General features: G+C 38.8%; 1 protein-coding gene across 2 annotated transcripts; it reads left to right on the plus strand.

Annotated features, from left to right (window-relative positions):
- Window positions 1-568: 568 nt before the first annotated feature.
- asrgl1 (asparaginase and isoaspartyl peptidase 1) lies at window positions 569-15,754 on the plus strand. Of its 2 annotated transcripts, XM_078931715.1 has the most exons (8): window positions 593-699; window positions 4,123-4,211; window positions 4,713-4,907; window positions 8,667-8,809; window positions 9,035-9,189; window positions 11,592-11,713; window positions 14,158-14,268; window positions 14,727-15,754. In XM_078931715.1, the coding sequence occupies exons 3-8, from the start codon at window positions 4,721-4,723 to the stop codon at window positions 14,939-14,941; spliced, it is 933 nt and encodes a 310-aa protein (XP_078787841.1). In that variant the 5' UTR covers window positions 593-699; window positions 4,123-4,211; window positions 4,713-4,720; the 3' UTR covers window positions 14,942-15,754. The 2 variants fall into 2 exon arrangements, with proteins under 2 accessions (XP_023819346.1, XP_078787841.1); XM_023963578.2 differs by lacking the exon at window positions 4,123-4,211 and having other exon boundaries at window positions 569-699.
- The last annotated feature ends 1,854 nt before the right edge of the window (window positions 15,755-17,608 follow it).

Consider the following 17,608-nt stretch of genomic DNA (forward strand, 5'->3'; position numbering starts at 1 on the left):
CACAACACAACGATTCAGTTGTGTTGTGTATTCAGTGAAGATGAAAAGTTATTACTTGTGTTTTAGAGAAACTTATACTTCCATTTGCATAATTGGATTTGACTTTTATGACAAAAAATACAAATACATTTCTTACCATTTAAAAAAATAAAATAACGGTTACTTGAAACTTTAACGTAACCTTTGAGACGATTGTATTATTATTAGTAGTTGTAGTAGTAGTAGTAGTAGTAGTTGTATATTATTTTTATTATTATTATTATTATTATTTATTATTTCTGACCTTGTAATATTGTTTCAATTGTCGTGATTCTTTTTGAAGAATTAACTGACTATTCAAGTTAGACATCCTTACATAAAAATTGACAGTCACACAATATTTAATTTTCTCCAGGTGATAAAAAAGAAAAAGAAAACACTTAAAAAGTAGTATAGTTCGGGTACGTTTATTCATTTACATCTTTTTACACTCTGCATTTTAAAGCGTAAATAAAAACGAGTTACTTGAAAACTTTAAATGACGTCTGTTAACGTCAGTCTTTATATCTTTGACACTTTATTCTGAAAAGCCCGCAGCACTAACCCGGAAGTTCACTTTATCTCGCCAGTCGCAGCCGTGATGGGTCAAGAAGAGGCTGTTGATTAGGAAGCAAAACAGCCCGACTGAAGCCATTTGAATCGTTTTATTCCGTCTTTGCGGTATGTATATATGTATGTATTATATAAATACATTTGCTCGGTGAATGTTTGCTGTAAAATACGTTTATGCTGTACTGCTAAGTCAAGTTAATAAATAAACACAACAAACGTGTCACGTGGTGTTGCGGGTGTTAATAGGGATCTGAGCAAAGGTTCGTACATATATGCGGAGATAGACATGAATGGATCCATGTTAGAGGTTTGCTTTTCTTCATTTTGTAAGTATAAGTATGAGTTGGTGCTTGATACAATACATTTAAACCGACAGATCTGAGAGGCTTGTTTTATTTTTTTTATTTTTTATAATTAAAGCAAGTATTTCAATCAATGAATGACGGCATTTCTGTCAATCAATGTCTGACGTCAATATCAATGATGAGATAAAGGTAGACAAAAACAAATATGAAAACAAATATAACTTAAAAAAAATAGATAAATAATTAAAAAAAAATAAAAAGTAAGGGGCCATTATACAAAAGTTTAAATAGATCAAATACATTTTTTTGTGATTAATGTAATGCTTGTTTGTAATTTAACGCGCTTGTGCCTGTTATTGAAATTATATATATATATATATATATATATATATATATATATATATATATATATATATATATATATATATATATATATATATATATATATATATATATAATAGCAAATTATAATGTTGGTAGTTTTTTCCAGTTTACTCATTTTTAAAATGCTTTCTGTAGATTTGCAAAAACGTTTTAGTGCACTACTTTAAATAGCTTAAATGCTTTCTTGTTGAAATGTGACCATTGATGGATCTGTTTCGGAAATGCTGCTGTTCCTGTTAGGAAGTGTGTTGCATTTAAGGAACAGCAAAGCTGATGTGACTGCAGACTGGGTTGATCTACTACAATTTAGGCATTTGTGTTGCCAAGAGTCTGGCAATACAATACGTATCACGATACACATGTCACAAAATAATACATATTCCAGGATAATGTAACACAATTTTATTTTTTTTACAAGAGTACGACTGAGAAAAAAAGTTGTCTAAATATGTATTCCCCTTTTTACATGAATAAAAATGGTAAAAAAAAAAAAATTTTATTTAATGATCACAACATTCAGCTCTGCTACTGTACCACATACACAAGTTGCTTCTAACTAGGGATGGGAATAGAAGCCCCATGAAGCTTTCACAGGGTTCATGTAATTGTGCCGGAAAAATGAACCACCCATTCAGGGCTTTGAAACCACAGAACAGCGGCATCTGGTGGCGGGCTGGGCGTATATGATATCCTTCAACTAAGCTCCTCGTAACACTTCAATGTGGAAATGATGATGAAAACACGTAAAACAAAACAATATTGTTAATGATGATTAAAAAAAAATAATAATAATAATAACACAACGTGTGACGTTTTCTGTGAGAAGTGCTTGACACTGCAAAACACACATTGTATTACCATGTACAATGACAATAAAGGATTCTGATCACATGAGGAAAATTAACGAAAGGCAAAAAAAAAAACATTAAAAACACTGGTCCTGAACCCAGAACCACTTGCTGCTAACACCAATGACTTTAACACTGAGTTATCTCTAATATTCTCCATTGCCTATCATAAATTCATAGGATTTTCTTTATATACAACGTTCATTGTCTTATTAGGAGAAACCGAGCTAAAACGATCCCAAGCCACAGTACGTTTTTTTTATCAGGAACCATGGTAAAGTGCAATGAACTGACGGTGATTCAAAAACAGGGGAAACAATAGAACTGGTCGGGAAACTTTTGGGATTCATTTGTATTTCTAAAGAATAGTGCGCCCAACTTTTCAAACACAAGAGACACATCTGGGGGGTATTCCAGGAAGCATGTTTAAACTAGCCTGACTTTAAGCCTGATCTCTGGCTGAAATCCGCCTGAACTTACTTACTCGGGGTATGTCGGTTCCAAAAGACCGGATATGAGTTGGCGTAATTACGCTCGACTTGGTAACCCTGGGTTAATGCTCGTGCACAGCAAGTACATAAAGACATTCTCAATGGATCACCGAATTCCCGAGCCACCATGGAAACGCGTGGGGAAAAAAGAAAGCGGGACACTTGAGACGGAAGTGAGACGGAGTCTGAGATCTTAATGACGGCGGATAAAGATTATAAATCCATCAAAAAAGTAATACGGCTGCATCATCAAAAAAAAGAGATTCTGCTTCGAGAAAAATAACAAAGTTTCTGATCTTGTTTCCATTTTCCTTGTGACGCATATATATATATATATATATATATATATATATATATATATATATATTAACTAAATATAATTTTTCTATTAGTAACAAATAATTTAGTTAAATTTATTGACATAATAAGCCATAATTGTTTATACAACTCAAATTTACGTATTAATCTAACTAAATGTCACATTACTCCATTAATCTTTTTTCCATCTTAATTAATTATATTTCTTGAACTGTCATATGTCTAAGTTTGAGCCGGCAGATATGCTCATTTTTATAACAATAAAAAGGACGGGAAAAAATGGAATGCAAAAATTCATTAAAGAATATTCCAACATTGTAATTACACTTTAATGTGGTAGGGGTGGTAGATAAACTCATCATCCTCTCCTTCACTCTCACTCATGGTGCAGAGACATAATTATAGAAGGACAAAATAACTCGGCAAAACACAGTAAAATAGCTATACAACTAAACACATTATGTCAAAAACCCACACTTAAACCCAAATCCGTCCAGACAGGCAAAGGGAATTATATCCCAGAATCCCTTGCGGTGCCTATCTAACTGCAGCACCAAAGTTCCACCTACTTAATTGAATTAATTTGAATGAAAGCAAAATAACTGTCTGAAAACTATGTTATTTTTAAGGTGACCTAAAAAAATGATTTATCTTAACTGAAGCAAATAATTAAGTTAGATCAAAGTAAAAAAGTTTATTTTCCAACATCCATACATGGTCTTATCATCCTTTCATGTTGGAAAAAGTATTATCTGAGCTTCTTCATCCACTAAATCCTCTTCAAATGGACACGCCATGCTACTTCACCTCTCTGTAAACAAACTAAGCTTCAACTAAACCTGCTCCGGACCAGGTTATGTTCAGAGCATGAGTTGCCATGGTAACTTGACCTACCCTGAAACATACCTCCATTTCTGGAACCAAAAGCTGAGGTTATCAACTTCCTTATCCTCAAACTTATCGTGGGAGCTAGCATAACCTGCTTTCTGGAATACCCCCCTGAACCGTGGTTCGACCAAACGAAGCGTTTGGTGTTTCATACGTCATCAACCACGTGATCTGCGCTAGTTCACACACGCCCCGAAACATTGTTCCAAACCACTCTGCTTCACGAAGGTGAAACAGGCGCCGAAGCGTCGTGTCAAACTTTTAACCAAGCAAGTTCATTTCTATGTCATGGTGCAGGCATGTTCTGGCTGCATGGGCAGAATATTGGCGGTTCTGATCCACTCAAGTCGAAAAGCAGTCAAGTTTTCACTTTTCCTCCACACCAGGTCTGTATTCGAAAAATGGTTTTCTTCTGCTGATTTTTTTCAGATTTCTGGAATTGAATTGAAAATAAAACATGTAAAACATAACGACATCTCTTGGCAGTAAAAATACAAAATCCAGACACTTTTATGAACAAATATAGTGACCGTGTTGGCTGCATGCCAAGATGCGAGTTGAAATTTCTTGTTAAAATACTTTAAGCTTTTGGAAAACAACATGATTTTGATGCTCTCTGCACCTCTACTTGTTAGCCCTACAAAATAAAACCCACTTCAAAATAAAAGCTGTCCAGAAAATGCCCCCCCACACACAGAAGCGTTCAAACATGAAACATCCCTTAAACTTTTAAAACAATTGGTCCAGCGTTATATGTTTTTCTGATGCATTTTTTTGGCTGTGGTGTGGCTCGTACACTAGGAAAATATTGTTTTTTTTTTTTGTTTTTTTTTTATTTAGAAAATATTGTTTTTATTTGAATAAAACAAGTGAAATCTCCTTTCCAGCTGCTGACATGTTGCCTGTGGTGGTGGTGCATGGAGGGGCAGGCCACATCCCCAAAGAGCGGGCTGAGAACTCCACCTCGGGGGTGTGCTCAGCTGTGCGTTTGGGCTACCTCGTCCTGCAGGAAGGGGGCAGCAGTATGGATGCTGTTGTTGAGGCGGTGGTCCAGCTGGAGAACAGCCCGTACTTTAATGCAGGTAAGGAGTCCCTCATGTAAAGCAGTCTGGATTTTCAAGCTTTCGTGCTCCGAAAATGTGAATGAAAGACATTGTTTCAGTAGTTTAGTATCCAGCATTACTTCCAAGGAAATGTACTTTGAGGTACTATATCACTAGGCTGCAACTCTTGTTTTGGAAGTTATCAAAATATGATTCTCGAGCTTGAATCTTCCTTAAAAGGTCCCAAAAGCTGCAAGATGTTGACCAAATTTGCCTGAATGTCTTGTGAGACACAGGGTTAAAGTCCTGCGGAAACATTAAGAAGACCTTCTGTCAATAGTTTCCAGACTTGCTGGAAACATTTGTGTGTTTGAGCTGAAACACATTGATCTCCCACAGATCCAGAGGACTTAAGCTGTGGTGGGGGGGCAGTTATCACATGTTTTCTTTTGATATTTTCAAACACGTTTGTTTAAACTCAAACGTTGCTCAAACCTTACATTTATTTTAAAAAAAACACACACACACATAAAAGGAGAATTCACTGAACATCCCTGAGATCCAATCAAATTGTCATGAACTGTCTGCATGGGAAACAGTCTGCAGCATCACTTTTTTCTGAAAATTCTCACCAGGATCTGTTCAGGTACCATGAACTACAGAAACTGTGTTTCTTTCCAGAGAAATATTGCACTGGATCAAGCGCGCATGCTTGCTTTTTATCAACTCCAGGGCCATCTGGACCTGATGAGTACATTTTAGAAACAGCAGAGTGGAGAGGTGGAGCTGATGTGTCTGTCACCGCAGCGCTTGGCTGCACTTGCCGTGCAGATGCTGAAGTAGTTTCAGTTGTTTCTTTTTTACGCCATGTTTTAATCTCCTCTTTTTTTTTTTTTTTAGCAGTTTTAGTGTACTCTCATGTCTCGTCAAGTTCCTGTCCATCACTTGTGTTGTCTCGTGTGACGCTTCCTGTTTTATTCTGAAGGTTTAACCCACCTATTGTTACAGTCCTTCCTCTCCCTGCCCTTGTCTGTTTCCCCACAGCTGAGCCTGCCTCATCATCCCTGATCGTTTCCACCTGTGCTTCCCCTCCTCATGTATTTATAGCCTGAGTTTCCCTTTGTCCAGTGCTTGTTTGTCATGTGACTTCACTTGTCAAAGCTAACCCTAAACTTCTCGAATCCAAGAATTAAAACGACCTTAAACTCTGCATCTGAGTCCAGTCCTGTGTTCTGCCTTGTCAGGTACAATTATACTGAGTCCGAAACTGAAACAATACAATAGCATTGTGTACAGGGAGGGCCTGATTTATGAATGGGTTGGCCACCCTCTTGTGGGCTGGGCCCTGATCTGCCACATCTTTGATTTGATTTGAAATGGTTTATTTCAAGCAATCAAATAGAAATAATACACAAAAGCAATATAATCATCAGTTATACATTCATACAGTAACTAATCAAACTTAGGATAATTAGACATAATTAATAAATATTGCTTGAAAGGGAGTGGAAGGAAGCGAACTTATATAATCCCACCCCGTTATACTATAACCATTTTATTACATGATTTATCAATATCCGGTTCCTAGGTTTTATCAGACAGAATTAACAATCATAAGGTATCAATAAAGCACATGCCAAAGATGAATTACTTAAGTACTACGTCAAAAATAACTATTTTAGAAATCAACATGGCAAATGCAGCATCTGAAATATATGCAAATTATGTTACTTTTAAAAGTCATTCATATGCTTTAAAACATAATACTATATCAGTAAAATAGACACAACACTGTTACAGGAATTTTCATAGCAAAATTTCATCAAGTATCAAAAGTTAAAAACATGTGCAAAATTATGCTACATTAGGAAAGATTTTTGAATCAATTTATCAATTTTAGGAGCTAGTGAAGTAATATCATCAAAAGTCAATCAATTTAACAATTTTCAAAAGTGATTAATCATTTGTTTTACTCTTTTTATATTTTTTTTTGTATTTTTATTTTATTTTTTTATATAATAAAGTAATGCTGTAGGGGAAAAATAAAAAGGGTCCATAACTGTTGATTGTCCAAGGTTGGTATTTCTTCTTTTACTGATAACAGCCGTTCTTCTGGGTTTAAACAGTTAATGGTTCTCTTCAATGTTATGTCTGCAGACATTAGATTCAGGTCCATATCCTTCTTCAGCTGATATCAGCTGCGGTGAAAGTTGAGGTCAAATTGTCTGCAGGTCAGAACTCTGCTGTTATTCAGGTGACGTCAGACATACAGAGAAAGTGATGATTCCAGGTGTCATATTTCTTGAAATTATTTGGCTCTTTGATTTATTACTCCACGTTGTTTCAGATAACCGTAATCAAGCACTTCTCAAAGTCCTTCATGGTGTTCACGACCAGAACCTTGGCCCGGTCCTCTGGACCGAGTGGTTTGACGTAAATCCTGCAGCCTTTAACCCAAGGGTTCTCAATCTGCTTACGCTTCCTGAGAAGCCGTGCATGTTTTGAGATTTCAGCATTCCTTCTGGTCAGATGGTCGTTCAGATAAACAGCAGATCCTATGAGATTTTTGCGTTGATTCATCAGAGCTAGCTTGTGTTTGTGATTCACAAACCTGATGAGGATCGCTGGTTTATCCGTCTCCTTTCTCCTGGGGAGCAGGTGGCAGGTCTCGATGGAATTGAGATCCAGGGAAATCCCTTTAGATGTGAGAAATGAATGTATTTGCTGTTCCAGCGACGCTGCACCGATCTCCGTATTAGAACTGCTAGCTACGCTAGCGCTAGCATTAGCAGTACTAGCTCCAGCTGCATTCAGCTTCGCTCGAGGCTTGATTGGTACTCCAGTGAGAATGACATTATTCATCCTTACTTGCTGTTCCACATCGTCCAGTCTTTTCTCCAGAATCTCGACCCGGTTTTTGTCGCTGCTCGTTTTGAGCCCGAAATCTTCGGAACTCTTCCATCATATCCCAGAGTGGTGTTAGCTTAGCCGACACTTGATCCATAAAACTTTTCAACGTTTCTTGAATAATGTCAAGAGACTTTTTGAGCTCTTCGTATTCCTGGGGTTTCTTCGGGGGCATGGTCAGCTCTCTTTTTTGGAGAAAAATCAACTTTTTAAGTAATTTGAAGATAGTTGTATTCGCAGAGAGGCACGCCACGCGTCCTGCTGTATAACCCGGAACCGGAAGTCTTTTGAATCTTCAACTCCTTTAAAATCTTCCTCTAAAAGTCGCAGTTCTTTCATGTTTCTAATCCATTCCAGGCAGTTTTTACTTTAGCTTTTGTGAGTCAGAAAACTTAGCACCCATGGATTTCAGCTAAAACTCCACAAAACGTCTTTAATGCATGGTAGGGGAGGTGTGATAATGTGGTCTCAATTTGCCCAGAACCTGGACATCTTGTCACCATGTCAAGCCAGAACTCTCCCAATGACCTTGGTATTTTAGCTGCAGACACGAGGTCATCTGTCTGACAGCAAAGCTCTCTGGGTCGGACATCAAGCAGCAAATCTGATGAGGGAGTTGTTGGGAGATTATTTATGCCACATTCCGATTGAGGTTTCTACTGTAAAAGAAAGCGTATTTATATATTTTAGAAAAGTAGCGGATATTGAATATTCAATTGACAAGGCGTCTATATTGGTGTCAGATTTTGCTTTGATAATTAAAGAAAAAGCTCTCCTGCCTTTCAATATTGCACTATTTCAATATATTTTTCTTTCTTTTTTTGCATCTACGCTGATGACTTTTTAATACTCTGAGCCAATAATCTGACAGTTTGTCAAATCATCTTTCAGGGTGTGGTTCGGTGCTGAATGTCAAGGGGGAGGTGGAGATGGATGCCATTGTGATGGATGGGAAAACATTAGACAGCGGCGCAGTGTCTGCAGTACGCAACATCGCCAACCCCATTCAGCTGGCACGGCTGGTCATGGACAAGGTTTGTAGACCAAATGAGTGCAAACTGTCACATTTTTCAAACTGTCATGCAAATGTAGATCCTCCACCGCTTGCTGAACATCCAGAAGAAAAATCAATCAGGCTGAGTCGTGTTTGAAGAACCGAATCATTTCTGATGATAGGAGAAACTGGAACGGTTGTGTTTAGACGGTGAACTCCACCCTGCATCCCAACGATCAGTTGTCTTCCTCGATCTATCCTGCAGACCAGTCATGCATGTCTGACAGCAGAAGGAGCCAGTAAATTTGCTCGCTCTATGGGAGTTCCTGAGGTGCCCCAGGAGTCCCTCATCACCGAGTACTCCCGCATGCGCTGGAAAAAGAACTTGGCACCAGAAGCCAACCCTGTGGAGTGCCAAATGTAAGACCTCACTGTTTGAGTATGATATAGTGTACTTTGCTTTAATGTAATTGCTTCCAGCAGTTTCAAATCAGCACATAATAAATTCTCCACTTTTGCTCTGTTTACTGGGTGGATTTTGAGTAAATCACAGGATCTTTAACAAGCTCCCTGATGTTAGCATTGACCCAATAAGGATCATGCTAAAGGTCATGTGTTTATTAAGGAGTTCTTACCTTTTAAAGAGGCTAAAGTGTCTGTATTTGAAATCAACTCAGTTGTTGATTCACTAGAAAAAGGTTCAAACGCTACTTATTTTAAACCTTCAGTTACATAACTGGAAACTGCTACAGGTGACCTGTATGTATGTTAAGGTGTTACAGATACGCACCAGGATGTAGGAGGACAAATGCTTGCAAACACTGATGGCTTTTATCACATATTGACTGCAGTTCTTAGATTTTTTAGACTAAAAATTTACAAATTGGCAGCAATAGTAATTGGAGTTCATTACAGCTGGTTCACCTGGCTGACGTGCTTCTGTGTAGACTCGTGTAGCGGATGAGAAGGATTTGTCAGAACCTGGGAGTTTTTTTTATCTGTTGTCCCGCTTTGTTTCCAACTGGCAGTTTCTGTAGGATAATGAAACCTGGCTGATAATCCCTTTATTTAGCTTGTGTCCCTGCCACTGATGGTGCTCCTTCAGGTCACCCTAGCACGAAGATTTGCACAGAAACTTTAGTATTTTGCTGCATACGATGGAGGACCTGAGCACAAAAAGTCTGCTCAGCCCCTTTTGTACACAGGGTCAATATTGGACCAGCAGTTCAGTCTGCTGTTCAAGTCAATCCAATTGACTGTATATGAGAAGTGGACTGAGCGACGCCACGCCTCTCGTGTTCCAAACAGGAAGAACCTGCTTTGGAGAAATAAACAGCTATTGTTCAGTCCTTCTAATTGTCAGAATAACTATTCACGCTTTTATCGTGTTTTTTTTCTTTTTCATGATTTTTTTTTCTTTATTGCAAATGTAACGTGTTGAGGGTCAAGGCTAGGTGCTCTGACATGCACAGAAAAAGGAAGAATAATGTCTCAAGTAGCCCAGGGTGCGTGAATGAAAACACAAAGCAAGTCAGAATGGATGTCAATCGAGTGTATACAGAGGACGAAAGCTGGAGGTTGAGTTCAATTGGCCAATTTCATACAATCCAGAGATGTTTGTTGTAGTGGGTTGCTTACCAGCTGGAGTGTATTGCAGACAGTTGGGGTGTTGGAGGGGATGTAATTGTCAGGCTTGGTTCAGTTTGGGTAGCTCATCATCAACACACACACACACTCACACACAAACAAAAAACCTGACCTGACCTGACAAAAAAACGCATGTGGCCGTTTTGGCAGAGAAAATTTATAACAAAAAAATAACGTAGAAGAATACTTCGACTTGGACTCGCCCATAAATTCAAACAAAATAAAGAGCCAATTTAACAAATAAAGGCGTCCAAATAACTGATTGGGCCACGCTAGCTTTAGCCTTAGCGACGTCAACCTGGTACAACTGTGTTGCCGCATAACTACATGGTCACGGCAACACTCACCCATGGGCTGTTCAAAGGTAGGTGGCCGGTGCCGGTTAGCTGGTGGGGCAACCGGGTTTGCAAGACGCGTTCGAATGTTCACTGCAGCAACAGCCAAGAACTGGAAGCAGGAAGTGCACCCTACAACCTGGAACTTATTTAGCAGTGGGGGCCCGCCACAATAAAAGCATGTGCCAGGTGTTTCTCCTTAAATTAATGGCACACGGTTACACAGAGTATTAATTTAGTTTATCAGGGGTCCAACATTTTTAGCCAAGCTTAAAAGAATGAAAATTAAAAATATAACAATAAATAGTTAAAGGGATAATGTATGAATTTAATGGTTATATTAGTGGAAATTGTTGGTATTAAAGTCAATTAACGCACACAACATAAACTTAGATATGTCACAAACAGGGAGAGATGACAGACACGGCAGTAAGTGGTTTCAGCCGCAGCAGGATTGTATACAAAAGTTGCCAATAGTTTCAATTTCAGTGTCCTTTTAAATGACTTCATTTGGTTTGAACTGGAAGTGACATCACAGTTCCCATGTCCAGTCAAAGGTCAAACTCCAAGGTTTTGTGGTTGTGAATTTGTGTGTGTAAAAAACTCACATTGGCATCTCTTGGTGATGCCATAATTGTCTACGCCTGGATTCACAGCAGAGAGCCGCATTTACTGAATGTTGGAACGTTTTTTGTTTGCTATACCAGTCAGCTGAGGAACTGTGATGAAAACAAATAGTGAGAACATTTTTGAAAAGGGGAATCTAAGAAGTCATTTTACCTGCTGTGGATCTTTGGAAAAACAGGATGGTTCAGCTTCTCTGTCCGTTGCCTTTTACAGGGGGAAAATGGGCACAGTCGGCGCTGTGGCAGTTGATAAAGAAGGCAACGTTGCGTGTGCAACCTCCACCGGTGGTATGCTGAACAAGATGGAAGGTCGAGTGGGGGATACCCCATGCATAGGTCAGTTTTCTACACTATTTTCTACACTAAATTAAGGAAAGAGTGTTTCTTTCTGAAGCTCACTTGGCATGTTTCACATTCTTTGCCTTATTATTCGTAGCTGTTTATAAAGACACTGTGATGAAAATCGTTTTTGGTGTCTTGAACATCTTCTTGTGGCATTTTTCCTGTGTTGGAGGACATAGGTAAAGAAAAATGCAGCTTAAAATTGGATTTCTTAGTATTTATTTTATTCAAATTGCTGTGGATCAGGAGCAGACCAAAAAAGGGCAGTTGCCCACAAGCAGATAAAACGCCTCACCTGTTAATACTTAAGTGTCTACTCGCATATATTTGTGTACTCTTACTATGTAGTTTTTGTGTTATCAGTACATAAACAATTTTATGTACTAATAATTCATAATACCATGTTTATTTAGTCTCAAAATACTTAAATAATTATATATATATATATATATAAATAACAATTATTATTATTATCATTATTATAAATAAATGTAGATCTTTGAGACATTTTCGTCTCAAAGTAGCTCACATGCCAAAATAGTGTGGGCACCCCTACTCTTAAGCTCCCAGCAACAGGGAGGGGAAGGGGGGGGGGGGGGGGGGGAGTTTGCTCCCGGCCAACAGCTCCGCCCACCACTCGGAGAGAGATATTTCTAATGAATTCCTGCCGCCCTGCAGAAAATATATCCTAAAAGATGACACCGTTTTTTAAATTTTGGCTAAAAATGGCATAATGATAATAAAAAGACCACTGGAAAGGCTTTTACTATAGATCATAAAATGATCCAGAATTCAGCAGGATTCACTGACTGTGGTAGACCTGCAGCATGAGTAATGTAGGCCTGGAGCCAAACTGTAAGTATAGCAATGTGAGAAACTGTGATGCATGTTCCATTTTAGTTAACTGCAGCTAAAGATTTTGGCCTTCAGCCCTGCCAAGGAATGAGTGGTTTGACCAGCATGACGCAGCAGCCAGACTGCAGCCTCATGGTGGCAAATCTAGCCGGGAACTTGCTAACAGTCAGAACATTTCAATTCCAACTATAAGTCATCGTAATTTAGATCTTAATTTTTTTAAGTTCTTATCTTTCTGAATCTGTGGGTTGGCAGTAATACATGTTGCACTATTTGGGACTAAGCTTTCATTTCAAAGTGGCGTAATCGCCAACATGATCGGCGATTAAAGCGACTCACAAACATGCAAGAAAGTCCTTTGCACACCGTCCTCATCAGTCCCAAGAGAGGACATCAACAGCGAGGTTTCTGCAATTTATGAAAACACGCGGATCAACTTTGCTTTTTGTACCACAATCTCATGCTGCCTAACTTTTTGACTTGCTGCTCAACCAAACGGTAGAGCACATTTAGGAAACATCATTTTAAAAACATTGTGTGTTTTCTAGCAGCTGGATAGTTGGTTAAAGTCCCCCTCCGCTGAACAGACCTTCCATGCTACTGCCTAACTATGTAGCCATAAGCCCCTGTGCCAGTCCCCAGCCCGGATAACATAAAGGGGGTTGTATCAGGAAGGGCTGCACGGTGGGGTAGTGGTTAGCACTCTTGCCTCACAGCAAGAAGGCCCCTGCTTCAAGTCCCAGCTGGGGGACATGAAAAACACAACATCAATGGGGACATTTCTGTGTGGAGTTTGCATGTTCTCCCTGTGGGTTCTCTCCGGAGACTCCAGCCTTCTCCCACCATCCTTCATAGGTTAATTGGTCACCCTAAATTGTCCCTAAGTGTGAATGTGAGAGTGCATGGGTGTGCGATTGTGGACACTCTACCCTGCGACAGACTGGTGACCTGTCCAGGGTGTCCCCTGCCTTCGCCCACAAGTGGCTGGGATAGGCTCCAGCAGCCCAGTGACCCCGAAAGGGAATAAACGGTTCAGAAGATAAATGAATGAATTTATGTTAAAGTTTGACTTTATTGACTATGAAAACTTTAAGGGAACTGTTTATTTAACTAAAAAAAATAAATAAATAAAATAAAATGCTGCTGAGCCTGTTACTCCGTGCACTTCTGGGATTTATTTATTAGTTTTTTTGTTTACTTGTTTTTTAAAGAAACAAACTAAATTGTTGGTGTTTGCATTATTCTAAATGTTGATGCCAATATTTTCACTTCTGCTGCAAATGAATATCGGTTTCATCAGCCTGCTTGACTACTAATGATCGATATCTGCCCTGAAGAAAAAAAAACCATTGGTTGATCTCTAGTCCCAGTTGAAGGATTCATTCTGCCTTTTGTTGTCAAAGTAGAAAATTCCTGAACACACTAAAGCTTCAGAGTCAAATGGAAAGTAAAAACTGTATTACTAGAAAAAAAACAGCTTCTTGTCACAAAGTTGTCATTTGGCTTTAGTGGTTTTTCATTGATCCTGTGAGAAAAAAACATGTGACCAAACAGGAAAAGACGGGATTGTTTGTGTTTGTCAGGAAGTGGAGGTTACGCCGACAACCTGTCAGGAGCCGTGTCCACGACCGGTCATGGAGAAACCATCATGAAGGTCATGCTGGCCAGACTCATTTTGTTTCACATGGAGCAAGGTAACACACACACCTGGATGTTAGGAGTGTAGAGAAGAAGTCAGGCGGCCCCTTTTTTTCCACAAATATACAGATTAAGATGATGTAGATTTCATTATACAAAAGGGCTCCAGCTTTTGGTACAGATTGGCCTTAAAGTTCCACTCCAATCATCTTTTGATCGATTTTCAAAGCGTTCCCAGTGCTCTATTAGTTAGACATTATATCGTTAGCCAAAATAATAAAACTGCCATTTCCTAGGACACAGAAAACACCATTTCCTTTGGAGTGGGTCTACACAGACTAAGCCCCACTTTGTTCCAATAGTAGTACATTATGTATAAAGAGATGTAAAGATGATGGTGAGTTGATTTAGAGCTGGACCAACTCAAGCACCAAAATGGGCTCTGAAGGACATGAATAAATCCTGAAAGATGGCCCTGGTCCGGCTGACTCCAGCCTCTGCTTTCTGCCCTCAGGTCAGTCCGCTGAGGCTGCCAGTGATCTGGGGCTGGCTTACATGAAGTCCAGATTGGGGGGGCTGGGGGGGGTTGTGACTGTGGACCCCCGAGGCAACTGGGCCGCCCGTTTCTCCAGCCAGCAGATGTCCTGGGCCGCAGCTCAGAACGATACTCTGCACTACGGCCTGTACACTGGAGAACATTTCAGACGGAGCATCAGGGACACGCACTGACCCAAGATTTCCCACCTTTTTATTTTAAAATAAATGAAACAATCAGTAGGATTTTTATACACATGGAAGATCAACAATGAAGTTAACACGGTTCTCAAACTGATCTGGAGGTTCCACCCCAGCTCGGTTCTTGAAAGGAGATCTGTCTGACATGAATCTGCTGTTTCCAAACCGAGACACTGACAGGAATCACCTCCAGCTGCTCCTCTGTTAATCAGCTGCAACCTTGTGATTTTTAACTACTCTTAGTAGATCAGTTACGGTCAGCTTAAAAAAAAAACTTACAGAAATAATCATTTTTATCTTTTACTTATTAAAAACAGCAGTAGGTTACTACATCGCTGTCAATATGTGACACTTTAATGGAACATTGAATGGATTTAAGGTTCTGCTGCTTTTAGTTTAAATTTGACCAGTGTTACTTCTGTTTAATGGACTTCTTGGTACTGACTGACTTGGGTTTTATTTTGATTTAAAAATTAAAATATATAAAGCTTGTGCTGAAGAACTGCTGATTTGAGCCTGTTTATGAAAAATGCTGAAATTGCACATCCATTTGAAACAGTATCTATAAAGAAATGATTGTAATGTTGGGGTTTGTTGGGGTTTTTCTAAAAACCGTGAATGAAACCAGCCTTCAAACTGAAAATCATGACACTCCTGTTATTCAGCTATCTCCACTAGATGGTGCTGTTTTGTAGACAGAAAACTGGTTATTTTCAAACAATGACTAAAAATTGTCTGTATTTACACTATTTTGTTGTTTTGTTTCATACTTGTATGTGTGACTTCAAATTAAAGTATTCTATATTATCTGTTGGACTCAGCTTTCTCTGTTTTACTCATCTGAGTGTGATTGATGCTTAATTTCCTTCGTGTGGGATCAATAATTAAAGTAAATAAAGTAATTATGATTCTAAATAAGCAGCATATCCTTTTAGAATTCTAAAGCTATTGAAATGTTCAACATTATATTATTAATTATACTTTTGTTTAGCACAGTCGTGTGTGCGCGCGCGTCAACTGAAAAGAACCTAAAATTCTGTCGGGAGGATTCTGTCGTCTTGCTGCCCTCTAGTGTCTGTAGGCTGCAACTGCATGTTTGTAAGCTCCCGACAACTCATTTTAGAAAAACGACTTGGATTAATTCTACCTAATATGAAATAAGTGAGACTAAAGTCGAATGAAATTTCTTTGAAAGTTCACTAAATCATAACTAAACGTTTTTATTTTGCCAATTAAATAGACTTCCTGAAAAAATAATGTATTGGATTGTTTTTCATTGTGCAGCTGTTGGTTATGGAGTATTTGACAGCGAGACATAAACAACCTCCACTAATAAATGTATTTATTCTACACTAATAAATTCCACAACTTTTGTTGTCACATGATGTTTTCACATGTAGCAAAAAAAATGAAAACGTTCTTCTGCTGCAACAACCTTTTCCACCTCAATTCTGATTTGACTGCCTCAATTCTGAAACTAAGTGGACTTAAATACTTTTCAAACACCCAAATCGAAAAAAATAACCAAAACTATTTGAGTAAATCTTGAAGCAGTGAAGAAAATAACATGAACTCTCATATTGACTTATGAGCCAATATGAGGGATAATTTCAAAATGAATCATTTTAATGCTGCTTATTCCCTTTTTTCTCCAATTTTCCGTTCTAGCAGGTGAGGCTGATTGACGAGTTGACCGTTTCACAGGTAATCTGATTTTGTAGGATCTGGATTTCCCCTCAGAAAGCTGCAGCCCAACTGTGTGATGAATCCTAAACTCTTCTCTCCACTTCTCAGGGAAATCTGAGCCCTTCCACTGTTTGTGTGTTTACTGCCTTCTTAGCATTTTTCATGTATATGAAACACTGGTGTCCTCGGCAGGGTTGAACAGCCTTCTGAAGTCTCAGGGTCAAAACTGACATGTCGGTTTTTTTTCCAAAGTATCCCGGTGGTTATTTTGCATGACTTGTGCTAATCGGTTAAATAGTGTTAGGATCGGAGGGATTATGGTGACTTAGCAATGCAGGAGAAGAGCAGCACGTATGTCAAACTTTTGTCTTAAACTGGTTTTTATTTCCACCTCTAAGATTCTTAGAAGTGTACAGATTTTCTTATCTCTTATTAGTTAACTCCAAACATCAAATGCACGACAACAATCTGCTTAACCAACCTTGTTTCCATGGAGAACAAACCAGGAGGTTTATTTTGAAGAGTCACTTTTGAAGCATAGTTAGTGTTTCTCACCCAGCTTGGCTTGTAGTAGTGCTAAAACCGGGAAGTGCCTCAAGTGCATTAAGTCTTTTTGACTTTCACGGTGAGTTCCTGCTGCAGGTGAGAGACAGGGAGGACAGCGAAGCCTCATCATGCCTCATCGTTAGCACAGAGGCACATTTTCTGAGCCACGTCCGGTCCTGTGATGTCTTTCAGTCCCTGTAATTCACAGAAACACTGAGTCAATGTTACGTCTGTTGTACTTTCATAGACTTCTTGTAATTGCTTACAGTGGTCTGCAGCAGGATTTTTTCAATGTTTTGGCATCTTTGCAGCTGTTTGCTTCGCTTTTTTGCACCTGATCATATTCAGACAGTTTAGTTTTGACTTTATGATTAGTTCTGTTTTGTGTAGCCACAGCCATGAGTTATAAGCTTTTTTTTATGCTTGACT

This window comes from Oryzias latipes, chromosome 15 (genome assembly GCF_053564925.1).
Source record: "Oryzias latipes strain Hd-rR chromosome 15, Olatipes_Hd-rR_3.1".
Classification (NCBI taxonomy): domain Eukaryota; kingdom Metazoa; phylum Chordata; class Actinopteri; order Beloniformes; family Adrianichthyidae; genus Oryzias; species Oryzias latipes.